At 55.1% G+C, this 26,206-nt stretch overlaps 9 protein-coding genes across 9 annotated transcripts; 4 read left to right on the forward strand and 5 right to left on the reverse strand.

Annotated features, from left to right (window-relative positions):
• The first annotated feature begins 28 nt into the window (after positions 1–28).
• On the forward strand, positions 29–837 carry F5144DRAFT_561222 (uncharacterized protein). Its single transcript, XM_066788246.1, has 4 exons — positions 29–244; positions 316–417; positions 498–584; positions 642–837. Exons 1-4 carry the CDS (start codon positions 76–78, stop codon positions 740–742), a joined length of 459 nt encoding a protein of 152 aa, XP_066646216.1. The 5' UTR covers positions 29–75; the 3' UTR covers positions 743–837.
• Positions 756–3,638, reverse strand: F5144DRAFT_618382 (uncharacterized protein; the record flags this gene model as incomplete). The annotated part of the gene is made up of 6 exons (XM_066791917.1): positions 756–786; positions 1,190–1,650; positions 1,690–1,926; positions 2,010–2,084; positions 2,155–2,416; positions 2,446–3,638. 6 exons carry the CDS (start codon positions 3,636–3,638, stop codon positions 756–758), a joined length of 2,259 nt encoding a protein of 752 aa, XP_066646217.1.
• A 1,593-nt stretch (positions 3,639–5,231) lies between these two features.
• F5144DRAFT_640761 (uncharacterized protein) lies at positions 5,232–7,217 on the forward strand (the record flags this gene model as incomplete). Its single annotated transcript, XM_066792749.1, has 6 exons — positions 5,232–5,250; positions 5,318–5,386; positions 5,460–6,176; positions 6,239–6,298; positions 6,367–6,753; positions 6,850–7,217. The coding sequence occupies 6 exons, from the start codon at positions 5,232–5,234 to the stop codon at positions 7,215–7,217; spliced, it is 1,620 nt and encodes a 539-aa protein (XP_066646218.1).
• Positions 7,218–8,840: 1,623 nt separating this feature from the next.
• Positions 8,841–9,714, forward strand: F5144DRAFT_105814 (uncharacterized protein). Its single transcript, XM_066782107.1, has one exon. It carries the CDS (start codon positions 9,159–9,161, stop codon positions 9,609–9,611), a length of 453 nt encoding a protein of 150 aa, XP_066646219.1. The 5' UTR covers positions 8,841–9,158; the 3' UTR covers positions 9,612–9,714.
• F5144DRAFT_105787 (uncharacterized protein) lies at positions 9,457–14,346 on the reverse strand. Its single transcript, XM_066782105.1, has 4 exons — positions 13,829–14,346; positions 13,198–13,765; positions 12,758–13,124; positions 9,457–12,684 (listed from the first exon to the last, which is right to left on the reverse strand). Exons 1-4 carry the CDS (start codon positions 14,176–14,178, stop codon positions 9,818–9,820), a joined length of 4,152 nt encoding a protein of 1,383 aa, XP_066646220.1. The 5' UTR covers positions 14,179–14,346; the 3' UTR covers positions 9,457–9,817.
• A 1-nt stretch (position 14,347) lies between these two features.
• F5144DRAFT_105800 (UbiA prenyltransferase family-domain-containing protein) lies at positions 14,348–16,110 on the reverse strand. The gene is made up of 2 exons (XM_066782106.1): positions 15,905–16,110; positions 14,348–15,828 (listed from the first exon to the last, which is right to left on the reverse strand). The coding sequence occupies exon 2, from the start codon at positions 15,775–15,777 to the stop codon at positions 14,548–14,550; it is 1,230 nt and encodes a 409-aa protein (XP_066646221.1). The 5' UTR covers positions 15,778–15,828; positions 15,905–16,110; the 3' UTR covers positions 14,348–14,547.
• A 137-nt stretch (positions 16,111–16,247) lies between these two features.
• Positions 16,248–21,177, forward strand: F5144DRAFT_105901 (uncharacterized protein). Its single transcript, XM_066782108.1, has 2 exons — positions 16,248–16,726; positions 16,783–21,177. Exons 1-2 carry the CDS (start codon positions 16,453–16,455, stop codon positions 21,018–21,020), a joined length of 4,512 nt encoding a protein of 1,503 aa, XP_066646222.1. The 5' UTR covers positions 16,248–16,452; the 3' UTR covers positions 21,021–21,177.
• A 365-nt stretch (positions 21,178–21,542) lies between these two features.
• Positions 21,543–22,007, reverse strand: F5144DRAFT_590096 (uncharacterized protein; the record flags this gene model as incomplete). Its single annotated transcript, XM_066790127.1, has 2 exons — positions 21,543–21,778; positions 21,878–22,007. The coding sequence occupies 2 exons, from the start codon at positions 22,005–22,007 to the stop codon at positions 21,543–21,545; spliced, it is 366 nt and encodes a 121-aa protein (XP_066646223.1).
• A 2,921-nt stretch (positions 22,008–24,928) lies between these two features.
• F5144DRAFT_590097 (uncharacterized protein) lies at positions 24,929–25,829 on the reverse strand (the record flags this gene model as incomplete). The annotated part of the gene is made up of 4 exons (XM_066790128.1): positions 24,929–25,106; positions 25,304–25,368; positions 25,459–25,715; positions 25,745–25,829. The coding sequence occupies 4 exons, from the start codon at positions 25,827–25,829 to the stop codon at positions 24,929–24,931; spliced, it is 585 nt and encodes a 194-aa protein (XP_066646224.1).
• Positions 25,830–26,206: the final 377 nt, after the last annotated feature.

Raw genomic sequence — 26,206 nt, forward strand, 5'->3', positions numbered from 1 at the left:
TTGCCGAATCTGAATCGGAGAGAACTTCATGTCATCCGCCTTACCCTGCAAAGCACACCGTAAGTGTCTTTGGTCATGTCGGCCATCACTGTGTTTCGGAAGTTTCCCAAGGAACTCTTCCGTGTTAACAACGGCCGTGCAATTCGGGTACGTGCCCAGACGCCACACCGCCATGTCTACGACATCATCACTTCTGGCAACGGCTGGGTCGAACCAAAAGCCTTGAACCTATCGACTTACATGGGTAGGTTCACCAAGAGTGTTAGGTACTACCTCAATAGATCCATTTTTTTGAAACGCAGCTCTTGAGTTTAGCACCCAACGGAGCATCCATGCGCCCTAACAGTCGATACCAACAATACTTGGTGTCCTGGCGGTTTCGTGGAGACGATGTTGTCGTGTACTCGATCCCCAAAGGTGAGACCGCTCATTCACCAGGGCTACTATGTCACATGTGTCTCATAACACATGAATTTTATCCTAACAATGATTTCAAGACACCAATCTTCCTGACGACCTACTCCTTGTGCATGAGCGGTCAGACCATTACTCCCTACAGCCAGCTGTCAGGATGTCTCTCGACAGTACGTACTCCCATATTCCAAAACACCGCCAGACCCAAGCCAACCTTGAGCTCCCAGGGCTAAATGCCAGGATAACGCAATTCTTGAGCTCCGCTGGAAAGGTGTATACCCGAGAGGAATGGCTCAAAACATATCCGACGGCTACCAATCCTTCATGAGAGACAAGGGTAACTAAAGGTGATGCTGGGAAGTGCAAATACACCTAATCTCAATAGGTACAATACATTATTAGCATACATAACCAATATCCCAGAGAACGCCTTAGTTGCCCGCGATCCCGTGGTATCGTCCGCCCAATGCCATTGAACCCATCCGACCAACCAAGACTTGAAAGTCGCGTAAATCCAGGAAAGGCGTTGCGAAATTGCCGATATCAGCGACAATACTCCCGTCAGGCGCGGAACCCGTTTCTGGTTGCTTGCAATGGGGTGCACGATTGACAAGGGCCCAAGCCCTAAAAGAACCGACAGTAGGGGTAGACCTCCCGTGATGGCGGCTCGATAATAAGCCCAGCGACGTACAGATCCTCCTTCTTGACGAACTGCACGACCTTCTCGCGGACGGGGTCCCGGTCTCGCTCGCCAGCGCCAGCACATGAAATCGACCGCTCAAAATCAATCAGCATGACCCTGCGCGTCTCCTCGCACCACAAGACATTCTGCCCCCGCACATCCATGTGCACCACCCCCAAATCATGCACCTTCTGCAGCAGGGGCAACAACTGGCGGTCGAGCGCGGCCTGGTCTATGCCCAGCGCGGCCTTCCTGCTGAGCACGCACTCGCCGCCCCACGACAGAAAGAGCATGTAAACGACCTGCATGCCGTAGTCGTAGTCGTACGGCTGGCGCAGGTGCAGGCGGCCCAGGAAGACGGGGATGTCGCTGCCCTGCAGGGTGCGTAGGCGCTCGTAGATGCGGGCTTCTTGCCGCAGGTGCTCGATCGACTTCCGGTTGGTGCCCTTGGCGACGAAGGTGTAGCCGTACTGGAGCAGGGTGATCCGCATGAGCACGCCGCGCGCGCCTTCCTTCCAGAGGCATTTGAGGCCGGCTTCAGGTTTACGGGAGAACTACTTGGCCAGCAAGCGTTGCCAGGTTCTGTGGTCCACCGGATGCTGGTTGGTGTCTTGTGTTTTGTCCCGGTGGAGGTCGATGTTAGGGCAACGGGGGTCCAGGCGGAATCCGCAAACCAAGCCTAGAAGGCATTGCTGGGTGCAGTAAGAACGCTTTCTTGAACGATTAGAAGACCCCTGCCTAGAGTCGCTGGTATTGGTTCGCGTGTTGAAAGGCGAGGTGCGCACCAAACCGAGGTTGGCGGCCGGAGTTGTTGAGGTATCCATCGTCAACTCGTCAATGGAATCGTCGTCGTCGTTATCCGTAGCATTTGGCCCACTCGTGCCGAGCGTGGGTCGGCATGTTTTGGCGGTACTGCCCTTTTTAACCGGCTCGGCTCGGTTTGTTTTCCGAGGATGAATCGGCGGTTGGTCAATGTCGGAGGATGTAACTGAGGGTGGTGTTGTTGAGGGCGAATATGATGTGTCCGAGTCTGATAATTGTTTGTTCCCCCTTCCAACCTCCGACATGCCGCGCACTTCCAATTCCCATTCCACGGCCCATGTTTTCAACCCAGCCATCTTTCTAGCTCGAATTCGATCAGCTCGACGCTTCTGCTGTGTCCTCAGCGCAAGGAGCGAAAAGGCAAGCACTCGACTAATAGCTGTGCAGTCCAGACCATTGCCCTCCTCATGAGCAGCTACCTCGATGGAAGGTTCGGCGAGATGAAAATAGAGATTGCCGGGGTTACGCCAGTCTATCCTCAAAAACACAAATGCTTCGCTTGTTGTGAGGTTGTGAGATAGCTGTACTCCAGGCCGTTTTGAATCATGTAGTGATAGGTCTGCGTGATAGCGGCCGCTACGAGCCTCTCTGCCTTGTACTCAAAACGGCCAATATCGGACGTTGGTATATCAGGGCGGTTCACAACCTCGGCTATGACATCCTTCATTTGAAGGCCACGGCGGATATGGGCAGCAGTGAGCTTGTGTGGAGCCTTGTACTCGACAACGAAGGCGATCGCTCTTTTTGCCAAGCCGTCGGTGTCGTTAACGCCCGTCAAGTGCACAGCAGTTTGGTCAGGCCGTGTTCTGTCGACTTCCTCGTCACTGTCACTGCCTGCCTTGTCGCCTGCCTCACCAACATCCTCATCTTCTTTCTCGTTGTCGGCCTCACTGTCCGCCCCGTTATCAGCACCGTTGTCGGTCTCATTGTCGGTTTCATTGTCGGTTCCATTGCCGGCCCCGCCGACCCCGACACCGGGCCCCCTGGCCCCTGCGATATTTTCGTTGGCTGGAAGAACGTGGCTCTGAAATTCCATGTCGCTGCTAATACCCAGCGCGTCTCTGACCGGGTGTCTTTTAACGATCTCTTCGATGATCTTTTCCACAGGACATTGTACCGTGACACGCTGGACATACAGAACGTCGATTTCGTCTTTGATATTCCCCTTGACGTACTCATCTTTGAAGCGTTTGAGCATCTCCACGGGTTGGAAGAGGCGCTCGTGGACTGGGAAGACCTCGTAAAATTTAGCGAGGATCTTTTTCTGCTCGTCGAGAAAGTCCGTCCAGGGCAGTAGCTTCGTCGGACACCACTTTTTGGTTGGGTTAGTGAGGCCGCCCTGCGACGCGCGAGCCATGTCGGTCTCAACTTTGAGTCGGTCGAAGAGATGTTTCTGACAGGCGTCCAGGTATTCTTCGATGGTGGTGTCTTGCATGCGTGCCTCTGCCTCTCCGAGGCGTTCCTCTGTCTTTTCGAGGCGTTCCTCTGTCTTTCCGAGGCGTTCCTCTGTTTTTTCGAGGCGTTCCTCTGTTTTTCCGAGGCGTTCCTCTGCCTTTCCGAGGCGTTCCTCGGCCTTTTCGGCACGTTTCCGCTCTCTTATAGCATCTTCTTCTGCTTCACGCGTTTGGCGATCAGCCTCCCTATTCTTCTGTCGCAGTGCCTCAACCTCCCTAGTATTCTTCTCCCGCAGTTCCTCAACCTCGCGCAACAGCGCCTTCATCTTTGCCTTCTCTGTGTCGTCCATAATGTCATTGACTCGCCAAAATAAAGGTGCTGTGGTGCCCAAATGGACACCGGGCCCAGAGGGCCTCTGTCTTATAGCTCCTACAGCCATCATTTATCGTCGAGTTCAGAGGTTGATCGATCTGAGCTGAACAACTGGGTGTTTGGTGTGAACAACAAAAGTGGTGGGGCGGGAAATTTGTTGATTTGAATCGGGGGAATAATCAACCTACCAACCTTACCCACGGAAGTTACAGAGTGGCGCCGGAGTTACCTACTTAGGTATCGAAGAGACCGTAAGAATACATAATACTTTACTTAGGTAGGTACCTGGATACCACCTCTCCATTCACTGCACGGCTAGATTGGGTCTGCAATCCTAATGGCCGCTAGTTAGGTACTGTGTGCTTAGGTAGGTCACCCATGTCGAGTACCATTGAAGTGGTAGTCACATCACCTTCACACCATTTTGTCCGTGGTAGTCTATCAGGCCCTTGTCAACGGCACCCAATGTCATCAACTACTATTACTCTCCTGCCACAATCATGAGCTATCAAAGGATGATTCACTATCATGGACGACTCGAATCAAAAACAAGATAACCATTAGGTACTATGAGTCAGACAATGTCGTGGGACGCACAATCACAAACAATGAGTGAAATAACAGTGGCCTATGTGACGCTGAGGCTGATGAGTGAGATAAAGTGTGTGGAAGGATGACATGACAAGCCAGAAATAACGCGTCATGCACGCGTGTGAGGAGGCAGTGGTGAAGTCAGTGGGCGAGTCCTACCTAGGTACCTATTTTCAAGTGCACAAATCTCACAGAAACTAACCCTGTTTTCCCTGTCTCCTTTCATAGAGAATGGGCCAGGAAAAATGGGATGCCATGTCATAATAATTGTTCATCACACTGTTTGAACCTCGGAACAGCTGTTTGGCGTGGTACACATTGAGGTCACGGTCAGGACAACCTCCACTCGACACAGGTACCTAAGTAATAAATCCCAAAGTTGAGGGAATAATTATAGCCTAGGTTCTTAGGTAGATATCGGAAATCCTGTAGAGACCACAAACCAGTTCTAGCCTCCTTTCAGTTATTTAACTCTGAACAACTCCGTAGGTAGTCAACTGGCTTCATGAGGGGGTCCTGGGGCAAGAGTTCATACTTGAACATGCATTTGATCTTGATTGTTTCCTATCTAGGATTCAATATTAATATGTGCCATTCTTGGGCCGTGTGAAAATGGGAACAACTCAACATTCGTCCGAACCTGACGCGTCACAGAAGACGCTACTAAGCCAATGGCAACCCCATTAACAACCCAAACACGCGAACTCAAGTCGCGTCCTTCTGGGAGGGAATTTAATCACTTTGATTATTCCCCCATCTTCAAGCTGGTGGGGGACTCTTACCTCCTAGTATTTCTCAACTGCCTCAACCTCTCCCAGAATTTCCTCCCCCATTCACTTTATCAAATCCTGTTTCCAACCCCTTAAACCTTGTCGGCCACACAGCCGTTATTCCTTTAAATGTTGAATTGAGTTACTTCCAGGGCTAAGCCGCTCATTCAATGAGTACCGATAATATGGCGACTCCTCCAAACAGTAAGACCTGCTACCTACTCAACGTCCGATCCCCGAAGGGTCAGTCCTCAAGTTAACGATTGTTCAGTCCGAGAATCACAGATTCTCACTCCCGAAGCAATCAAGGAGATTGAGCAATCATTAGGTGATGTTGGACGTGAGCAATGAGCCCTCGTACACAATCCACAAGTGTCACCAGTTTCAGAAGCTGACTTACGTACCACAACCAGGAGGCGCCGACTTCCCCATGTCGAGGACCCGGGGCGGCTCAACATCGTCTGGGGGTAGTGCCAACAGTATACCGCCGCCGCCAACCCGACCTCCGCCTGCCCCGCCCATCCTCTCCCAGGGTCGCCGAACTCCCCGAGTACCGGATATCCTGAGCGGCAACTCTCTGCCCTTGCCCAGAGTCCGCCCTTCCCGTTCTCGCACAGCGAGTTCCACGGGGGGCTCGCGCCAGAAGCCGGGCAACTTGGCCCCCATTGACGAATGCCGCTTGAGTCACTCCCGGGAACTGACCCCGCCCCTGCCAAACCGGTCGCCAGGCTCAGCTCTGCCGTCAACTTTGCCCTCAGTTCTACCGTCGACTCTGCCCCCGGTTCTGGCCCCGGCTCTGCCCCCGACTCTTCCTCCAGCTCCACCTGTAGTTGTACCCCCGGCTCCCTCCCCAGCTCCCAAGACCCAGCAGGAAGAGTGGCTTCATGACTGGCAGCAGGAAGTCTCCCGCGAACTTGCGAAGCCAGTGGGTGGCAGAACTCGCGCCGCCCGTACGCCGTCGGCCCCAGCACGAGCTCCGGCGCCTACTTACTCCTTGTTCCCGCCTCCCCGGTCTCTGCCCGTGTCGCCCCTACCGCCGCCACGATTTGTATCCCCATCTTCTGCGACCCCATCGGCCGGAAGCGCCTTTTCCTCAGCGGGCTGGAGTTCTGATGGATTCACTTCGCCGTGTAAGTAACTCATGCCGGCCCCCCTCTCTATCATGGAGTAAACAATCACTAACACCGATCAGCCTTGCTACGTGACCTGTACCCAGACAACCCATTCGGCTACCCTCCGCCCCCGCCTTTCCGTAAGCCCCCCCAACCAACCTCAAACATCAGAACACCAACTAACCCCTCCCCCCTCCAAAACCCACAGTCCACAACTGGGACCCCCCCAACCGCGCCCGCGCCCATAACCTCGTCAACTCGGCTCGGCTCTACCCCGCCGGCCAGACCGGCCCAACAGTCGGTTCCGTGCCCCGGCCCCGGCCCCGGCTCCATCCCGCGCCGCCGCCGGCAACAGTCAGTACTATGCACAGCTCTTTCGCCGCCCCCTCACCGTTCCTGTCGAACCCGCTTGGCCCGACCTTGACCGCAACCGCGACCTCGACTCCGACTCCGATTCCGATTATGGCTCAGGCCCAGGCTCGAGCCCCGGCCCCGGTTCTAGCCACCCAAAGCGTCAGAGACTCGACTATGTTCTCGACGGGGCGGTTTGCCTATTACCCCGTGATGAGCCCGTATGAGGCCGAGGCGGCGCTGGGTGAGTGCTTTTTATTCTATTCTGTTGTCTTGCTTCTTCGGTGGTGACTGGAGTGGATGAGTGGGTGAAGCTGCGCTGACGGAGACCCTTGTGTAGGTTCTGGCGGTGTCAATCTGGGGGTTTATCAGCGTGTTGCTTGTGCCGAGCAAGAAGAGCAGCAAGAGGGCGGTCAATCGGAGCAGCTGGATTGTCGCATGTTTCCGCTGCTGGATCATGATTTGATGTCGGCTGAGCAGGCGTCGGCGGCGGTTGCTGCGGCTAGGGCGGTGCGGAACACGATCTTTATTGATTGTGGGTTTGATATAGAGGGTGTGAGTCGGGCTTCGTCTTATTATGGGGGGGACGAGGGTGAGGGTGGGTTGGAGGTTGTTGAGGCTGTAGAAGCTGCGGAGGCTATGGAGGCTATGGAGGCTTCGGAAGAGGCAAAGGCCACGGAGGTGAGGTTGGGAAAGATGAAGATTTAACGCGCGGCATGCATGTCCGGCTTGTGGATGAAGGCTGTTGTGGAAGGCTTTAGGTTGTCGCTTAGTATGTGTATATCTATAATGTGTATATGAAATCCGTGTATGTATAATTACCTACCTAGGTACTTTAAGCTCTACATTTCTCAGGGCGACAACGATATTGGTTGTCGAGTGTATTAACAGAAGGGGGTAAAAGGTAGTTGGACTTTATGTCAGAGCCCGTTTCCTAACCCCCTCTCTGCGAGCCCTAGATCCGTTCGAGTCGGCCCGTTCACTGTGGCTTGGGATTATAACATGCAAGGTAGCCCTGGAGGCTCAGTTGGGTCATTATGGTAAGATAGTCGATTGTTGGAGGACAACGACACGGAACCTCGGTCGACATGTGTGGTCAGAAACTTATGGGCTGACGCCCCTAATCCCCAATATTTTGAAACATAATACATACGCACGCTTGTCAAAGGTCACGCTTGGATCTAATATACGTTGGCATTGCGGACGCGGAATCACTGCCCATATCTCCCCAAACAGCGTCGAGTGGCAGTTAGAAGATCTCATATCATTCATCCCTTTAGCCATCCCCACTCCCCTGCCTCATTTTGGGCACCTCGGCTATCACTTACGAGCAGCCAGACCCTAAGCTTACTTTTACGAATTAAGTGTCCCAAAATCGGCCTGGCCAACAACAGACCATAGCTAGGTAGGTAAGCTTATCTTTATCCCCCCTTTGTTCACCCCAGAGCCGGTTTGGTAAATAAATAACCACACCACAAACTAAAGTTACCTCCCTTTCCACTGCGCCTCTCGGAGAGTTTAACATCCAGTAACCCGTTTCTGCCCGACTTTCCATACCTAGCTTGAGTCACTTGCTCAGGTGCCGAGGCAGGGTCCTCAAGGTACCGACTAGTAAGCATCGCCATCACCACCATCTCATGACAATAATGGTCCAATTACTAACGGTTCCGGTAACGATCTTCTCCCTTTCCACTGCCGACCCCGTCTTCGAAGCCGCCGGCCGCCTTCGAGATGTGTTCTCTCATCCTTCGCATCATGCACCCATGCCGCGGCTGTGGGAAGTCGAAGATTGACCGAGACATGACTGTGCCATGCTCCAAGGCACCTCTTGCGCCTCCCGACTGGGCATGCTGCGGGCTTGACAGGCTCTCACGACGCCGCCCGGTCGAGGTTCACTGGGTTGACCCGGCCTACTGCCACTACTGTCGGTTCCGAGAGTTTGCGGCGGCTCTCTATCTCGACCTGGAAGTGGGTGTGCGGGAGGAGTCAACGGGGAAAGAAGGGAAAATGTAGAGAGGGCACCAGCATCTGTCACGGCCTCATTACTCTGTTGGACATTAACTTGGGTTTAGGCGAGATGCGTTCACTGAGAACTCCCCGGGTTGCTGCCGTTTATGAACAACTCCATTGTCGGGGATCCATCTCCCTTCATGTCCCCACGTGTCAGGTTTGCGAGCTACGCCAGTTTCCGATTCCAAGAGTTTGCTCCGCCAAGGGTGTGGATGTGTTGGACCCGTTGGCTGCAAAGCAGATGCAGAACTGAGTCGATGCCTCAATAACGAGACTCCCCGGGTGTCCTTACCTGTGCACAATGACTGACATAGAACCAACTGCTTAACATTGTTGCACCCGCGGAAAACCGGTCCCATTCCCGCGTGATCTGGTGACACCTGAATAGGAAGGCGGCCCGCCCACGCGCATGAATGACGGTGCATATATGGGAATGGTGGGTTGAGAAGGTGAGTCCTGCCCAAGCCCATTCCGTCACTACCTTCATCAGTGTCAGTCTCGGGCTTCAGCAAACGATAAAACAAAGCTTCCCAGGCTACATACCTACTGAAACGGAGAAGTAAGCAACTATATTCATGAAGCCTGTGCTCTTGAAATAAGTGTACTTACATGTAGGTGCACCGTACAGGCCCCGCTACCATGGAACCTCCCGCCAACACCAACCCGCCGGACACAAACGATGCCCTCGCCGAATCCGAACCTGCCGCCAGCGACGGCGGTCGCCCGACCCAACGCTGGACTGTGGACGGGTACCCAATCGTCGACGGCAAGTACGTCGACCTCTCCACGGGCGAGCTCAAGACACACGTGGCTGGCGTGGATCAGTTCAGGGGCGGCCCGCCGTCGGTCTCGGTCTACTGGCAGAACCAACTGGCCACGGGCCGCGGTGACCAGTTCCTGGTGGTTGCCAAGGTCGTCACACACGTGAGGCACCTCACCGAGTACCTGGCGCGCGTGGGTACCTTTCTGGGAAAGGGCCTGTGCAAGGTACACTCGTTGAATGCGACGCGCTATGAGGTGTATGTGGTTGTGTCGTCGGAGCTGTCCCAGGGGGGGTTTCGGGAGGTTTTGGCGAAGGATGGGCTTTTGTAGGAGGATGTTGTTCCAAATGGGTTGGACCCAAACGGCCCCATAGGTTATTTGGGTGACCCAAATGGACCCGGTCTACCCATTTGGGTTATAGATTTTCGGGTTCACTGCTCTGGTTCACTGCTCTGTACAGAGCATGCTAAGTACAGAACACTCCGTGTAAAGCCTTGGTCTCCCGTCCTTCGCACCGTAGCTCCCGCCGCGCCGGCCTAAGGGGTGACCTGTCCGTGGGTTATCACACTGAGTTCAATGCTTTGATTCGGAGTCTTTCTGCTCAGTCGCCGTTTCAACACTTTAAACCAATGCCCCGTGCTCTTCTTCCCCTTCTTCTCCTTTCCCTTCTTCTCCGTTCCCTTCTTCTCCATTCCCGTCCCCGCCCCTGTCATGTAGGCAAAGTCTCGAGGGCGGAGCTCATCTGCGGTATCTCCATCGTTGTCTAGATTCTCAAAGCTCAAGCGAAGAAACCGCGTATCGAGGCCTTCTTTCTCAAATTCGGCCAAAATCTCCACCCGGGCGCTTCGGTGCGTCTTCCATGACGTGACGCCACCTGCCTTGACCAAGATGTTGCACATTTCATACTTCCGCGCGGTATTCCAATCGTGCGGCATGGCCGGCCCGGGGGACGGAAGCTTCAAGACCCAGTCCAGCGGTGTCCGACCGGTGGAGTCCTTCATGTTGGGCGCCGCGCCGCGCAGGATCAGCTCAGCGGCTACGCGGGGCGGTGCCATGTGGAGAGGCCAGCAATGGCCCAGCTCAGCATCGTAGGCATCGTCCGAATCGTAATTCGGTTCGGGCTGCGGAGCCGGCAATGACTCCACCCGGATGGGAGTATCTGGATCCTGGCCATGTTCGAGAACTAGAATCGCCAGCTCGGTCAGAAGCTTTGATTTGGCAGCAGCGCGGCCCGGGTTGGGCGGGTTCCAAAGTTCGTCGAGTATCTTAGGGAAGAATTCCGGGTCCTTTCCCACGACGTAACCGTTCTCCAGAAGCAGGCGGATGGTCCCCAGGTATCTCTCGTGAAACTCTCCCCCAGGTGGAGAGAAAGTCAACGAGCTGAGCACAGGCAAGTGTACGGATCTGAGGGCGATGCTCTTGAGGCGGCTCGGGTTTTTCGCGATCCAGTCTCGGAGGCAGAGCGAGAGTCCGTAACCGGCGACAAGACATAAGAAGGTACAATCTTTCTCCCAGAAGTGGCAGGGTACACCGAATACGGCTGCCATGATCTCTACGGGTATGCTGTGGAGGAAACGAAGGTGGCTTCTGCCGGTTGTGAGTTCGGACTGTTCCGCGTGATAGGCAAGCTGCCTAATTTCTTCAGCATCATCCATGTCCTTTGGAAAACTCAGCCCTAGAATTTGTGATTCGGGCTGCGGTTGGTTCTCTGGTTGATGTACTGCGAAACCCCTTTTCCGTCGTGCATAGGTCATGTACTTCAGATGAAAAGAATGTCCGTTTTCGGTGAGAAAGCTTGCAAGGTCGCCGACAACAATCCTCTTGAAAGACAGTCCCGAGACGAACTCGAGGACGGTATGGTGCATTAGCTGGGGCCGACTGATCCCCTCCTGCATTTTCGTCTCGACTAGCCCTCCGCCCCATGTGGCTATGTTGTTGATCGCTTCCTTCACGTCCCCTTGGCTTAACGAACCCTGGCCGTGCGCTCCTTCAAGTTGGTCGGTTGCTTCCTGGAGGGTGTTGCAGCCCGAGACCAAAACCGCATCTCGTATTTTGGTGGCGGCGACAGCGGGGCCAGTATGACGAACAAGCAGTTCCAGAAGAGCAAAGGTGTAGCGGCGATAATGCCCGGGGATTCTCTCAATGATGAGTTCGTAGAACTCAAAAAGGTCTTCCGGAAGCTCTCGGAGCTTTGTTTCTAGCAACTCCCAGGATGTAGCCTTCGCATTTGGTATAACGGTCTGACTTAGCAGGCTAAGCGCCAGCTTCACCCACAAGAATACGCCGTTTGCCCTCGCGGTGATGGCCGGAACGATTTCGGTAATGAAAGGATCGGAAATGTCTAGACTTGTTACTATGCTGGCCGTATATCGTTCAATATCGTACTTGGTATAGTCCTGCAAACTGAAGCCCGGATACGATGAGAAGTGAGCTTGAAGGCTCTCCCATGGTCGGCTGGAAAAGCAGACCTTGACGCGGGTCGCCGATGTGGCCGAATTTTTGACTAGTGTTTTGAGGAACCGGCTAATCATGTTGATATGGCCATCGAATTCGTCCAAGGCGTCGAAGAAGAGGGCTAGATCTAGGCCCCTTACTTCCTGATCCAGTAAGCGGCGAAGGATCCTCTCGAGCTTGGGAATCAAGCCATCCCTATCGTCACGAAATTCTACAGCCACGCCCATAAGGAACTTCGTCTCCGGGGTGGCCATGTATGGTCTGAAGTAGTCGGCGAAGGAGGGGGTCTGCTGCTGAAGAGCGGTGAGCTTATTACGTATACCGGCTTGCTCCGTATGAAGTTCGCCAAGTTCGCGCTCGAGATCAAGTTGTTGCTTTCGCTTCTCATCCACCGAACTTTTCAGTTCCTTACTAGCCAATTCCCCATCTTCGGTAAGCTGTGCCTGATCTAGCTTCATTTTTTCAGTCACTTCCGTAAAGGCGTGCCGAATCCGCTCGGTATCTCTGCTGAGTTGCGCGTCCTGTAGCTCAAGCTTGCGTATCTTTTGCCGAAAGGAATAAAACTCATCCCAGTCATGCCGATGCCGCTTCCAATATTCCGCCCGAAAAGGCGTAAAAACCTGAATGATAAGACTCCTCAAGACGCCCTCAAGAGACTTTTGGAGTGCGCTCCCTCGGTAGCTGAAGAAGAATGCGGCCTGTATCTCGAGGGAACCACGCCTCCAATTGTGTAGCAGCTCCCACGTTTGTTTGCTTCGGAAGATGTGCTTCATAAGAGTTGACTTCCCGGAGCCCGGTTTGCCATGAATCCAGAACAGCTCGGAACCCTCTTGGAGCCAGTTTGAAAATACCGGGAGGTCAAATATCCATTTAAATGTGTCCTGGAACGGATCTTCGATTTGTTCCACTCGAAAGTCTAGCTCTGGCGAATATAGGTTGTTGTATATGGCTAAACAAATACGCACCCTCATCAGCATCATTGGTTCCCCCGACACGATAACGGATAAACAAAGTCGACGTACCCTCGATGGATAATGTGAGATACTCCCACTGTCTCAAGATCTCGTTGCTATCGGACAGCCGAGGCTCCTCTCCTATAGGGGCCGGATGCACATCATTGTTCGGGGGGATTCTCTCGGTTTCTGACACCATATCGACGCCGGAGGATTCTTTAGCGCGTGAAGCTCTGGGAGAGCAGAGCTCTGAGAGAGAATGTATGATAATGCGCAAAGTTGCATCATCCCTCGAGAATTTGACCATATTTGAATGATCCTCATTAATCGGGATCGTTACAGACTTATCCTTCCGGAAGTGATGACAGGTTGCCGACTCGGGATTGACTAATACAGCCGGTGGGCCGTTCCTCTCCCAAGACCCATCTGTACGACGCTGTGGATTATAAGCGATCCGTTAGAGCTCTTGATGTTAAACAAAAAAGAAAGAAAAGAGAGGGGGGCCTCACCGCTACGGTTGGTGATTCTTTAGTCTCATATGCCCAGAGAATCCGCGCCGTACGGAGGAAAGTCAAGCCCTCGAACCGCGTATTCAACTGCCGGGTGTAATTGGCGCCGCCTTCTCGAGAGAGGTCCTGTACAAGCATCTCGTTCGCACGGCCTTCGACGATGGCCATTAAAGAGGACTGATCCATACCCAAGCTCGGGACACCAAACATAACGGCCCCGCGAACATTGTCGAGGATGTTGGCCACGCCTTTCTCGCGATCGGCTACCTGGACGATTGCATCTTTGAGTACAAGCCCACCGAGGCTATGAGCGAGAAAGACGACTGGCTTAGATGAGGGGAGATTCCAACCCCCGGATTTGAGGTGTAAAATCAAGGTCCGCGAAATATCGCTGATCGATTGGAAAGACCCAGTGCTCGTGAGCTTCGAATCGTACCCGTACAGAACAGACCGTACGCCAGGCATGTATTTAGGGATAGCGTCCCTAAGCCACATGAAGGTTTTGTCATTGCCGCGAGGTTGCCAGGACCCAAACGGGTGACTTGCCAAGCCTGAGATGGCGATACAGCTGAAAACGAGACTTTAGTTCGGACCGCACACAGCACGCGCCAGGTCCCAAAGATCAACATACTCTGCGGAATGCTTCGCTGGGTCTACATCGTTGAGAGCCGTTAAGCCTTCGAAATGGGTGTCGAGAAGCAAGTCATCAATCGGCAGATTTGACGTGGTAGGAATTGACCATTCATCCTCTGCCAAACGGTCTCGGAGGAGTGTGGGTATGCTCTTCAACTGGAGGGTGGCAACTTTAAACGGTGGTACCTCCCATATATCGGTTGTCCTCCCGATCGAGTAGACGACGATATCGTCGATGGGGAGACTCAGTGCGCGGCTAAGAATGTCGGCCGTCTCGGCCAGGCTCGATATGTGGCTTGGTAGCTTGCGCAGTCGGAAGACCTTGCGATCCCAGCCTTGGGCGGTCATTTAAACGCATTCATAGACCTGGGTGTTCAATCGACTGAGCAAGTTGGCATCAGATTATCAGAACGAAGGTGAGACAATCCCGGGGTGCATTGTGCTGGCAAAACCAACCTCGCCATTTGGAGTCGTGAGGCGCCAAATGCCCCTCGATGATGCACGTGGTCGTGTGTGGCATGATTGGTTAAGAAATGTCGAGACCAACTTGCCAACCCACTTACCTTATGTGGAAACAAGACCATGATTCTTCTGGCAGGTCGGTGTCGTATGTGGTACGAAGTAAGGTAGTTCGGTGGTATTGTCCAGCTCACGTAGGATCCCCCAAGCCCCGGAGCAAATCTTCAACAAATACAACACAATACAATAAATAATACATCACGTCGACTTCTCATCATCCCGCTCAGCATACCGCACGAGATAATCAGCCGTCAGCCCCAAGGTGACCACGCCCCCCGTGATCCAACACCCATTGACAAACCACCACCAGCAGTCCTTCACACTCTTGAGATTAACCCGCTTGATCATAATCCCCAGCGTGACCAGCGCGCCACCGCAACTCCCCACAAAAAACGCCGGCCCAGCACCCGTCGCGATGCCCGCGCCAGCCAACAGCGCCACCTGAGCAACAGCCAGCCCCGAAAGCACCTGTTTCGTCTCCCGGTCATGCTTGAGAGCGATGCTCTTAATCCCGGCCTTAGCATCATCCTTGATGTCCATATGCGCGTAGATCATGTCATACAACACCGTCCACGCGACATTCGACGCGTACAAGCACGCCGCCGCCGCCTGGGCCGCACCATTCTGCAACAAATCCACCCCAAGCGCGGGGAAACCCACAATAGCACCCCACGAAAAGGTCAGCCCCAGCACGAACTGCGGGTAGTAGGTGACGCGCTTGGCCAGCGGGTAGGTGGCGACGAGCAGCAGGCTCGGGGTGGCGTAGAAGAAGCAGGTGAGGGGGAACTGCAGCAGCACGGCCAGGCCCGCGAGCAGCTGCGCGCCCGTGAAGACGACGGCGCGGAAAGGTGTCACGGCGCCCCGCGCGATCGGCCGCAGCCGCGTGCGCGCCACGTGCGGGTCCAGGTTGCGGTCCCACAGGTCGTTGATCGTGCACCCCGCCCCGCGCATGATGATGGCGCCGGCGAGGAAGAGGAGGGAGGTGCCGAGCACGGTGAGCGGTGGGGCGGTGGGCACGGCCAGCGGGGCGGCGAGTAGTGTTGAGAAGATGCAGGGGAAGTAGAGGTAGTAGGAGCCCGTGGGCTTGTCGAGGCGGATTAGCTCCGCGTAGGGGACCCATGACCGGGGGAGTACGGAGAGGAGGCCGGTTTGGGGGGGAGTGTAAGATGGTAGTTTGGTTGTGGTGGGCGCAGTGGGTGTAGGAGGGGTGGCGGTGGTTGCTGTTGATAAGAGTTTGGCGGTGGTGTGGTAGGCGATGAGGGAACGTGGGGATGAGCTGGTGTGAGTTTCAATGGCGAGTCGTCGAGGTGTTGAAAGGGCTCGGGAGGTTCGAATTGACAGCCGGGAATGCCATAGCTTATAGGGGTTGGTTGTTTGTGAGAATGCAGGCCGCAACGGCATCCTCGGAAGTATGCGGCAGGTAGACATTTCGACTGTGATATGCCGCCACCAAGTCTCTGGGATAGGTAGCCTTATTTCCTGATCATATTTTAGTTCTAATGAGTCCAACAATTGAAGAAACAGAGGAAACAGAAATAAGAAAAATAAGAAGTACCTTCTTGAGAGAAAGCGACTCACTCACTCAATTTAACCAGTCACTCACACAACTTGATCTATCGTCCTTCCTTATCTTGCAGGTTCAATCTCAAACATAATGATAAAACCCAAGCTCATACAATCCAACTTCTCATTCCATCCCGTTCTCAAATTCCGAGTTTATGGTGTTGGAGAAAACCACTTTCACATGCTTCGAAGTTGACTTGAGCCTCAACAGCAAATTTCCGCCCCACAAGCCGGGAAGCTCTCCCTGAGCTTGAGCTGTTTCTGCTTTTTTATTGGTCAGCCCTGCCCCACCACATTCTTTCAACCGCCAATTCCCCTCGCCGATTTCATCCAAACGCGCTTTCTTGCAGCGTCGAAGACTCCCGTCGCGCTTCTTACAACAAACCGAGTCCACCGAGTCCACCGAGTCCAGAACACCACAACTCGCTCCGGCGCCGAGTTGCCATGTAACCCAAATTCGACTTTAATTGCTTCGGCTCTTAATTAATCTTCGACTTACGATTCGATTTGCACGAAACGCGCTCTGGCGCAAACTCCGCGATGCCGCCGACCTCACAGCATCCGCAAGCGAAGTTCGATCCCATCCCGCCGGATTTCGACTTGCATTCGGTTGTGGAGAGGACACCAAATTTCCACTGGATATTGCGCATCTCAGCTGCTCAGATCCGGAACATAGGTCCTCAGGAATTCGAGCGGCTAGTGTTTCTTCACGTCATCCACGGCGGGAAGCCGCTGGTCATTGAGAAATGGAACGGCCGTTTACCCAAGTCGCTCTTCAGCGCCGAATGGCTGGAGTCTACCTACGACAAGAAACGTGAGCCCATTTTGTGCACTTCTGCGTGTTGTGTATGTTGGCTGACAACCAAGCAGCCGAGAATGTTCGCGACGTGGTCGGACAGACCGATATCCCCATGTCGATGGGTCATTACCTCCGGTCGATGAAGACGCTCACGAACCAGTGGACCCCCCACAATTACCGCGATGAGCGACGACAGCGACTATATCTCAAGGACATCGACTGCCCTCCAGAGTGGCAAGACTACTTGCAGAAAGTCATCCCTCCGAACCTCTACTACATGAACTCGAATGTCGACGAGCGGGCCGGGAAAGGGCGTAGCGACGATATGGGCATCTTCCAAGAGGGACGGTCCGCCGCACCTGCCGGTGATCTGATGAGCAGCCTGCCTGAGGAAATGCGCGCCCAGAACCTCATGTGCTACATCGGCCATGAAGGCACCTATACCCCCGCCCATCGGGAAATGTGCGCTAGCCTGGGCCAGAATATCATGGTGGATGCCTCTGGCGACGAGAACGGAGAGCGGCCGGGAAGCTCGATCTGGTTCATGACCGAGACGAAGGACCGCGAAGTAGTGAGGGAATACTTCCTGTCCATGCTAGGCCACGATATCGAAATCGAGAAGCATTTTGCCCAGGTCAACGCCTGGAAAAAGGCCACCTTTCCTGTCTATGTCGTGGAACAAAAGGTTGGGGACTTCATCCTTGTTCCCCCGCTAGCTCCCCACCAGGTCTGGAACCGCGGCACCAGGACCATCAAGGTCGCATGGAACCGGACGACGGCCGAAACTCTACAGCTGGCGCTACACGAAGCACTACCAAAGGCAAGGCTTGTCTGCCGAGACGAGCAGTACAAGAACAAGGCCATCCTCTTCTACACCCTGGAAAAGTACTACAAGGAAATGGTGGATACGGAAAAGACGGCCGACATAGGCTTGCTCGGGTTCGGTCAAGATCTGATCAAGAACTCGACCAGGATGAAGCAGATGGCGGCCGATTTCAAGTCGCTTTTCAGCCTGTTCACCGAGGTTCTCCTCGACGAAATGTTCGCGAGCAGGGAAAAGGAGATCGACTACATCGAGTTCGACTCCAATATTACTTGCTCCTACTGCAGAGCAAACATCTTCAACCGCTTCCTGACCTGCAAACACTGCGTGCGCCAGCTCGTCAACGGAGACGAGGACACATACGACATCTGCATGGAATGCTACGTCATGGGTCGCTCGTGTTTCTGCGTCTCCAACCTCAGCTGGTGCGAGCAATGGCACTGGTCCGATCTGGTTGACCGGTACGAATCTTGGCGGGCGCTGATCATTAAGAATGATGGCTTCGTCAGCTTTGACAGTTCGCCCCTCCCGTTGGAGCTCGCGAGGAGGAAGTTGGGCAAGAAATCGGTTGCCCAGATCTGCCAGGAGCAACTCCGGATGCGGCCCTGGAAGGACATCACCCAGGCGAAGGAGGCATCCGAGCCAGAGTCGGATATCGAGGTAGATGACGAGGGTCGGCCCAAGAAAAAGAAGAGGAGGAAGGCGAAAAAGGGCGACGTGCACCGTTGCCACGTTTGTCAGCACAAGGACTATAACTACAAGTTGGCCTTCTGCACGAACGAGGGTTGTCATGACGCATATTGTTTTGGTGTGCTTTACAGGGCCTTCGACATGATGCCGCAGGAGGTGGTGCAGAACGAGCGATGGCAATGCCCCAAATGTCTCAAGATTTGCAATTGCGCCGCCTGCCGCCGGGCAGGGAACGGCGTTCCCTACATTCCCAAGACCACCCTGCTCGGGCACGACACCCGTCGAATCGCAGACGACCGCAGCGTCGAGACCCTGGTCGACTTCCGCGTTCACAACTTGTCCTGGCTCAAGAGCGTGGGCGACGAGAGCCGGAGCCTGTCGAGCAAGCGAATGCAGAGGCTACAACAGGCGGCCGAGGCGGAGAAGGCGAAGCAAGCTGAAATGCCTGACCAAGTGCCCACCCTGCCGGACGGCGCCCTGGCGGAAAGTATGGATGCTGCTCTGCTACATGCTGCCAACGGCCATCATGGCCAGAACGGGACCGTTGGGCCTGGAGTTGCGCCTATGGGAGGGTATGTCCTACCTGCGAGTGCAGTCGACGGACAACAGCAAAATGGTTACCACGTGGGCCCCGCTGCCGTCGCTGACATGTCTATGTCTACAGGTATAACCCAAGACCAGTCCTCATACCCCGACCCCTCGGGGCTCGGCCGCGAGAGGATGCTCGGCATGGGATACTACGAACAGGACGATAGCCCTGACAAGATTCTATTTGACCCGTACCAAATGCCCTCTACAGAAGCTTTGGTGGTGGATGACGAGCCTGAGATATCTGAATACCACAAGAAACAACTCCGAATCACGAAACAACGGGCTCGGCAGGAAGAAGACGACGATCCGGACTTCCAAGGGCCGCGCTCTCATCACAGAAAGAAACCCAGGCTCGAACCCGAGCCCCAGCCCGACGCCCAGGAAGTTGCGCTGAGCAACATGGACCCCGCCTTGTTTGGCGGTGACGAGACGATGCTTGACGCCCCTGCGGAAGAAGCCCCGCCAGTCCATCCCGAAGCGCCGGCAGAAGTCTCGCAACCAACACCCGAGCCAGCCGATGGTGCTCAAGACACAAGCGAGCGTGAACGGCAAGGGTACTCCCCGAACCGACCAGCGCTTCGACACGCGCGGCCCAAGATATCTTACGTCGTCGACGAGAACGGCGAGGAGGAGTTCAACGACATACTAATTCCTCGTTCGCAGCGGCCACCGGAGGGTATCGCGAACTACAACCCGGAACACGCAGGGAAGGACCCGCTCGACCTAGCATCGGCGGCAATTTTCTCTACGACCAGCAGTACCGCGCCAGCTGCCCAGAACCCCAGTGCGGCGGCGCCTCCGCCTAAGAAACGGGGTCGGCCACGAAAATCGGAAGTCTCAGGAACTCAAACCGCGACTCCGAATCGTGAGCCAGAGAAGCCGGCAAAGTGGCGTGGACGGCCCCCGAAGGTGCGGCCTTCACTTAGTGTGGGTCCTGAAAACGAGACGGATGACCTTGACGCTCAGCTTGCGCAGCAACTCGAGGGGTTTGACGAAGAAGGCGAGGTCATCAATACGGAGGCAACGCCTCGGGGTGAAATGGCTGGGCCTGCAGGGCCGAGGAGACGCGGCCGTCCACCGCGCAACGCCCAACCTGAGGCCCGCTCGAAAAAGCCAGAGGTAGCTGTGGAACTGCCATCGCAGCCACTACTGTCCATGGCCGAAAGGATGCGCCTCAAGGGCAAGAAATTTAAGATTGGTCAGCGGAAGGGATCTACGGGGGCAACGACCACTCCGCGCGCGAGAGAAAGCGAGATAGAGGACAGCCCTGCGGAAGCCGAGCGCCGACCCGCCGAACCTTCACTTCCCCGAAAAGAAAGAACCCCGAAACCAGCCGCGAGAGGCAGAGGCAGGCCTAGGAAGCAAGCCACCCGCGACGAAACAGAGAGCGCAGACGACGACTTTGATCCCGCTGCGGAGGAGGAAGCGGTGTCAGATGTGGCCCGCAGCCCATCTCCGCTTATGCGTGACCATGACGAGCCCGAGCCAGTCCTAAAAGCAGACCCCGAACCTTCTCCGCCGCCGAGCATCTCTGCGACCCCGCCCACCGCACCGGCCACACAGGAAGGTCTGGCCTCACCATCCCCCGAACAGGAGGAACCCGGACCCGGACCCGACCAGGAAGTCGAATCCGAACCCTCTCCCGCTGTCGAACCCACCCCATCTTCGGCACCGTCGCCGCCTGCCGAACCGACACCGATTCCCGAACCCTCTCCACCTGCCGACCTGACACCGACTCCCGAACCCTCTCCACCTACCGAACCGACACCGACTCCCGAACCGTCCCTCCCCCTCGAACCCTCACCCGTTCCCGAACCGTCACCCCCGCCGTCCCCGCCGCGACTCCCGTCCGGCCCGACCATAGTGAGGTTGTTGGACTCGGACGAGGAGGACGACTATTACGACGGTGGGGGTGGGGGGTACTCCACCGATGGTGAGGGTGCGTCACGGTCTGGGTCGGGGTCGGAGCATGGTGGCGAGGCTGGTAGTGAGGTGGGGGGGAGTGCTGGTGGGCTGAGCGGTGCCCTGGAGCCGAGCGACTCGGACTCGGACTCGGGCTCGGATGAGGATGAGGATATACCCGCGAGGCCTAGTCTGGCGAGTCGTGGGAGGGGTGTGGTTGCTCGAGGGACCCGCGGGGTTGGGAGGGGTAGGCCAAGGGGTAGGGGAAGGGGGCGTGGAAAAGGACGTGGTGTGGCGGCGTGAGCTGGAGTTGAAAGAAGTCAAGTTTGATATTGCGGTGTGTTCTAGGTTATCCCGGTTGGCATTAATCTGGGAATGGGAGGTATATCAGCATATAGCGACGGGCGTCCTGGGCATCACAGGTTGAGTATGGGTTTGGCCTTTATCATGACATGTTGCTTTGATTTGCTACAAATGACAATAGCATAGTAGGTAGCTTGGACGTACAACGTACATTACCGAGAATAATCGAATCATCGCATGCAATCTGTCGGTCTATGACCTGTCTTTTGACGCAGGGTGCTGAGCAAAACAAAACTCCTTGAATGCCTTGAGAATGAATATACACAATCCCTCCTCCCATGGCCCTTTTCTTTCCCCAACCCTTCTCCCCCCTACCGACATCATACAACACCGCCAACCCAATCCTACTCTGCTAAACCACCAAAGTCAGCCAACCACCGCAACCACATCCATCATCACCCCCCCAAACATACTTCCACTCGGAACCCCCCACCCCAAAAAGGAAGAAACAAATCAGAAAATTCACAAACCATCCCGCATACTCGTCCCCTTCTTACTCGTCTCCTCCGCCCGCCCCTTCGTCTGCTCCTGCAGCCGCTTCATCGCCGCCTCGCCCGCCTCCTGCGGGCCTGTGCGGTCGGCCTTGACGCTCTCTTCGCTCACCGACGCCAGCTCGGGCTTCCAGTGGCCTTCGCCTTTCTTTTGCTTGGCGAGGGAGTCTTGCTTGTGGTGCTCGTAGTTTGTGGCGGTGGGGTCGGCTTTGAGGGGAGGGGGGGGTGGTTAGTTTTTGGGTTTGTTTGTTTGGGGTTTGGGGGGGTTCTGAGGGGGATGGGTGGGTGGATGAAGGGGGGGCGTACTTGAGGCGGATTCTTTGAGTGCGACCCGTGGGGTTTGGCTGAGGGTCCGGCGTGCGGTGGTGTTGGGGAGGGAGAGGATGGATGGCCGGAGGGCCTTGGTGGTGGTGTTGAAGAGGGCGCGGGCGGACATGTTGATGGCAATTGGTGAGATGCGTTGTTGGTGAGATATGGGTTTGGAGATGGTGTTTTTGGTGGTGTTTGTTATTTGGGAGTAGTCTGGGAGCCAATTGGGCAGATAATTGTCAATTGGCGCTTTTCTGATTCCTCAAAGCAATAGATGTAAAACCTTGAGCTATTCGAAATACAATTCCAGCTTGCTGGCAGATGAGGCGAGGCAGCTTTTCTCATTGAGAGGGGTGGATGAGACGTCGGCAGTTGCGATGACGTCACTAAGTGGGAGCTTGCCTTTGTGCACTCATTTTGGGGACGCTCATCACCGAATTGCAGTCACCACCAGGATTCGAAAAGTGCGCGGTTCCACTGCGCGTCATCAATGGAGTTTGGCCTTGCTTGCTTCAATTTACCTTGACTGGTCATTGCTGGTACATGTGAGGGAATTTGCTTGTTTACTGTTACGATTGTGTATTGCTGTTATTATTACTTGGACCGGGCAGGTGCATGTTAAAAACATACAGCATTGTAAAACTTTACCGGTCAGTGCTTGCATGTACAATCCCGGGCCAGTCAGTAAAACTTATTTCTACTAATAAATGAATAAAAGTACACAGTTACCGTTGAGGTCCATCAACTAAAAAACCAACAGAATGGTCAGCTTCCAAAGCGGGTAAAGCTGTAGTTAAATACACCGAGACATCATAGCCGGACGCCGAAGCCGGGACAAATCAAACCCTCCGAACACACGGCATCGTCTCATCTCGCGGTCGAATCGAGGCCGGGCCCGATGTTTTATGTTTTACGACAATCAGCGCGATCACGGAGGGTCCGGCCCGGCCTGACCGTCTCGGCCGGGGAGTCGCACCGCCGTCTGTTGCTTGCCCGCCCGTTTTCGTTCAGCGACCCGAAACCGAGCCCGGCCGGCCGTGATGTAATAAACTGGTAACCACCTTAGCCGATAACAGCCCGAGTCTTGTGCCTCAAAGAGGGTCTGGTGAGATTTGTCAGGTGACAAGCCGCTGACTCGTCTGGAGATTCAGGGGAACGGGATGGGCTTGGCACGGGAAGCACTGCCATCGCGTGATGTTATGATGGGAATTGGGTTTTCAGGGGTAAAACTGGTCGTCCCAACAGAACTTCAAGCACGTAATGGAGAATTAGAACTCCGAGGGCTTCCCGGCTTCCTTCGGACCGCCGGCAGCTCGCGACTCCACAGCGAGAGAACTGACGAGAGGGAGGCAACCCAGCAAGCCAGCCATACATCCACCGGTTGCTTTCTTTTTCCGTCATTACCGTCAATTACGGAAACGTCCGATCCTCTAGCGTCCCATGCGCCACAACCTGCGAGGATCTGAAAGAGAGTTTCGGAGCTTCGGCCCAGGCACTGGAAAGACGACCGGACCTGAAAGATCAGCTGTCGATTTGCCTTCCTGCACGCTAGTTACAGCAGGTTGGTGAACGTTATCGATCTTCGTCGGCAAAGCGAGCTGCATGCCTGCAAGGTCAGCACGCGCAATTCAAGGATTGCGAACCGCCTCGTCACTTTCTTCCTTTTTTTTCCCCGCTGCTGCGCCGCCTGACGCTGCATCGATTCGGCGCGGATCGGTCATCTGGGGAAAAAGCAAGTTACAGGCATCCAAGTGGCGTCGACGATGGAGGTCTAGCCTAGCTCTGCCTGGCCACACCCACTCACAGAGCTGCGCACAATTAGGCTTGCAGGCACTGCAGGCGTGCACAGCACCCGCTCGCCGAGAAAAGAGCGGTGTGTGGCAGTGTCACACCCTCGACAACCCTTCGGCCACTCCGTGGTCTGTGCTGGAGAGACACCAGATCTCTTGGTGCACAGTGCTGCTTCGATGCGGGGGATGAGACGGTCGACGAGGAGCTCAAACGATGGAAGCCCCGCTTGTGAATGACTCCATGGTCTGTCTCGATGATGACTCCTGGTAGGAGTGTTGCAACAATTCGAGTTTCTGAAAGGCAGCGTCTGTCATCTGTATCTTGCTGGGTTCCCCCATTGTCAAGCCCAGGACAGATTGATCACAGTGTCCATCGAGGATGCAAGGGAGCACAGCCCTGCCGTGCATTGGGAACAATGCATTGACGATGGTTGCAGTCCGTCCCTCGCGAACCCTCCCAATGCCGCAGGCAGATTCGGCATCAGCGAATGACAAGACCGCCGGCAGCCAGGTACGCCAGATAAGTTTCTGTCATGGCCTTTCCTCGTTTCGTCGGATGCTGCATTGACCTGGAATTGCGGAAAAGAGGCTGGCGGACAGCGTCCCCCGCCTTTCGAAACACCCGGCTAGCACCTGGGGGCAAGGCGTGCCGAGTGTTTGGGTTTCAACCCCTCGATGCCCCTCGCCCATTCTTGCATCGACGAACCCACCCTGCGAGGGCCCGGAACCGGGGCAAGGGAGAGCGCTCCGACCTCAATTATTGGCCCTAAGATCTTCCGCTTTGCCAATCCCGTCGCTAAACATCGAGACTAAAATAGGTCGATTTGCCTTTTGCCCCGCTTCAGGCATGAAGGCATTCACGAGACCCTCTCACCCTCAACTCGCCCGGGTCACCCTTCGTTTCGCCGTGGATGTGTGTGCTTTGCGGTGTGAGAAGAGCACCTTGACGGCATGGACCGTATCGAGGGATAAACGGGAGAATGCAACCCAGAGATAGCGAGAGATGAGCTGACCGCCGAACTGATTCTGCCCCTTTGTCACCCCACCACCATTTGCCGATGGTCTCGGGTGGGTGGGGGTCGCTGGTCTCGGAGACCTGTTCGCTTTGCATAACCCAAGTCTCGACCACTTAGCGGCCAGCTATGTGTCAACTCATGCCGTTCTAGAATTCCCCGCCATGTCGTCGTGGTCCTCTTGTTCCAAGTGTTCTCCATTCCATGGCACCGAACTGACGGTGAGAAGCCCCCGATCAGAGAGTTCACTCAGCAGTCCCCCCTTTCGTGATGCACCACTTGTCGGCGCACATGGCGGTTGATGGAACAACCCAATGATACCTCACAGGCGCCATGGAAATGAGACGCTCACAACCCGCATGCCGAGCCGTGCAGGGGCCGACCAGGCCGCAGAGAGCGTCATTGATGACTGTTACAACGAAGCTATTAGCCAACTAGTGGCTGGAGGGCGTCGACATCCTCAAAACTGGTGGATATCTGTTGTGGAATGATAATAGTCTGTGCAAGGGCAGACAAAGTCCAACAATCCGATTATGCCGGCGATGGATGGGTGCAGCCTCGATGTTGGTCTGTCTGTTTTCTGGAGGCCACTCGCTGCACTCCGAAATACATACGAATACACTCGCACAATGGTAATGTTGCCATCCGTACTGTATAAAACTTGTGGGGTTCTGCCCAGCCACATCTAGCCCTTTCGCAGTCTGGCTCGATTCTGGTACCACCCTTGCCATTGTTCTCGACGTCAGAGTATCCGTATCGGGATACAGCGAAATACGACCGACGGTCTGCCGCGAGGTCCGGAGGTCTCGACATGTTTTACTCCCCACACCAGCCAGTCAAAGGCCTGCGGGCGGAAACCCCCGCCACAAGGCTGGACCTGACTGTGAACTTTGGCTGGCCACTCGGCTGGACTCATTTCTGCATCTCGAGCCGCCGCTGGGCCAATTGGCCGTGGAGCGCCAGTTTCATCATTCCGCGGCGCCTGAGTGCATCGCGCATCTAACTGAATCTGGGTTTCCATCTTATTAGCACCTGCAGCGAACTACCAAGTACATACACACACAGTACGTCCATACAACGGCGGGTCCGGAGCTCATCTACGAATGCCGAGAGGCGAAATTCGATGCACCGCCCTCGGCGCTCCATTTCTGGACTCATCGTTCAAAGCAAGTAAACAAAAAAAGTCAGCGCAAAAAGGAAGGACCCGGATGACGGGCTCGACATCCGAAAAATAGAGCCGGTGTTTGTCCTCATGGCCAACTTGGACGCTCGCGCTTGGGTGAACGAATGTATTGAGTTGCAGCAGTCCTCTTATCGGAGCCACGTCGGGCGCCGATTGTGGATGAGGGCTGGGTGGAGCGAAATGATGGCCTGTGGACATTGCAGGAACAGCGCCTCAACAGCTGCTGCCAGGTCCAACCAGAAACAAGCGAACCAGCCTGCCAGCACCGTCCTCGCCGTTTCCGGCACTGGTTGTTGTGAATTGCCAGGGCCAAAATTACACGACAGCATTTCCAGCGCCT

The sequence above is a fragment of the Chaetomium tenue genome, assembly GCF_020726465.1.
Source record: "Chaetomium tenue strain MPI-SDFR-AT-0079 chromosome Unknown F5144scaffold_2, whole genome shotgun sequence".
Taxonomy (NCBI): domain Eukaryota; kingdom Fungi; phylum Ascomycota; class Sordariomycetes; order Sordariales; family Chaetomiaceae; genus Chaetomium; species Chaetomium tenue.

Coding starts and splice junctions, on each gene's coding strand:
- F5144DRAFT_561222 (XM_066788246.1), top strand. CDS start 76: ATGTCGGCCATCACTGTGTTTCGGAAGTTTCCCAAGGAACTCTTCCGT. Junction 245..315: donor GAACCTATCGACTTACATGG/GTAGGTTCACCA, acceptor TCTTGAGTTTAG/CACCCAACGGAGCATCCATG. Junction 585..641: donor TGTCAGGATGTCTCTCGACA/GTACGTACTCCC, acceptor TTGAGCTCCCAG/GGCTAAATGCCAGGATAACG.
- F5144DRAFT_105814 (XM_066782107.1), top strand. CDS start 9,159: ATGGAACCTCCCGCCAACACCAACCCGCCGGACACAAACGATGCCCTC.
- F5144DRAFT_105787 (XM_066782105.1), bottom strand. CDS start 14,178: ATGACCGCCCAAGGCTGGGATCGCAAGGTCTTCCGACTGCGCAAGCTA. Junction 13,766..13,828: donor CCAGCGAAGCATTCCGCAGA/GTATGTTGATCT, acceptor TCTCGTTTTCAG/CTGTATCGCCATCTCAGGCT. Junction 12,685..12,757: donor TCTCACATTATCCATCGAGG/GTACGTCGACTT, acceptor GTATTTGTTTAG/CCATATACAACAACCTATAT.
- F5144DRAFT_105800 (XM_066782106.1), bottom strand. CDS start 15,777: ATGTCTACCTGCCGCATACTTCCGAGGATGCCGTTGCGGCCTGCATTC.
- F5144DRAFT_105901 (XM_066782108.1), top strand. CDS start 16,453: ATGCCGCCGACCTCACAGCATCCGCAAGCGAAGTTCGATCCCATCCCG. Junction 16,727..16,782: donor GTCTACCTACGACAAGAAAC/GTGAGCCCATTT, acceptor ACAACCAAGCAG/CCGAGAATGTTCGCGACGTG.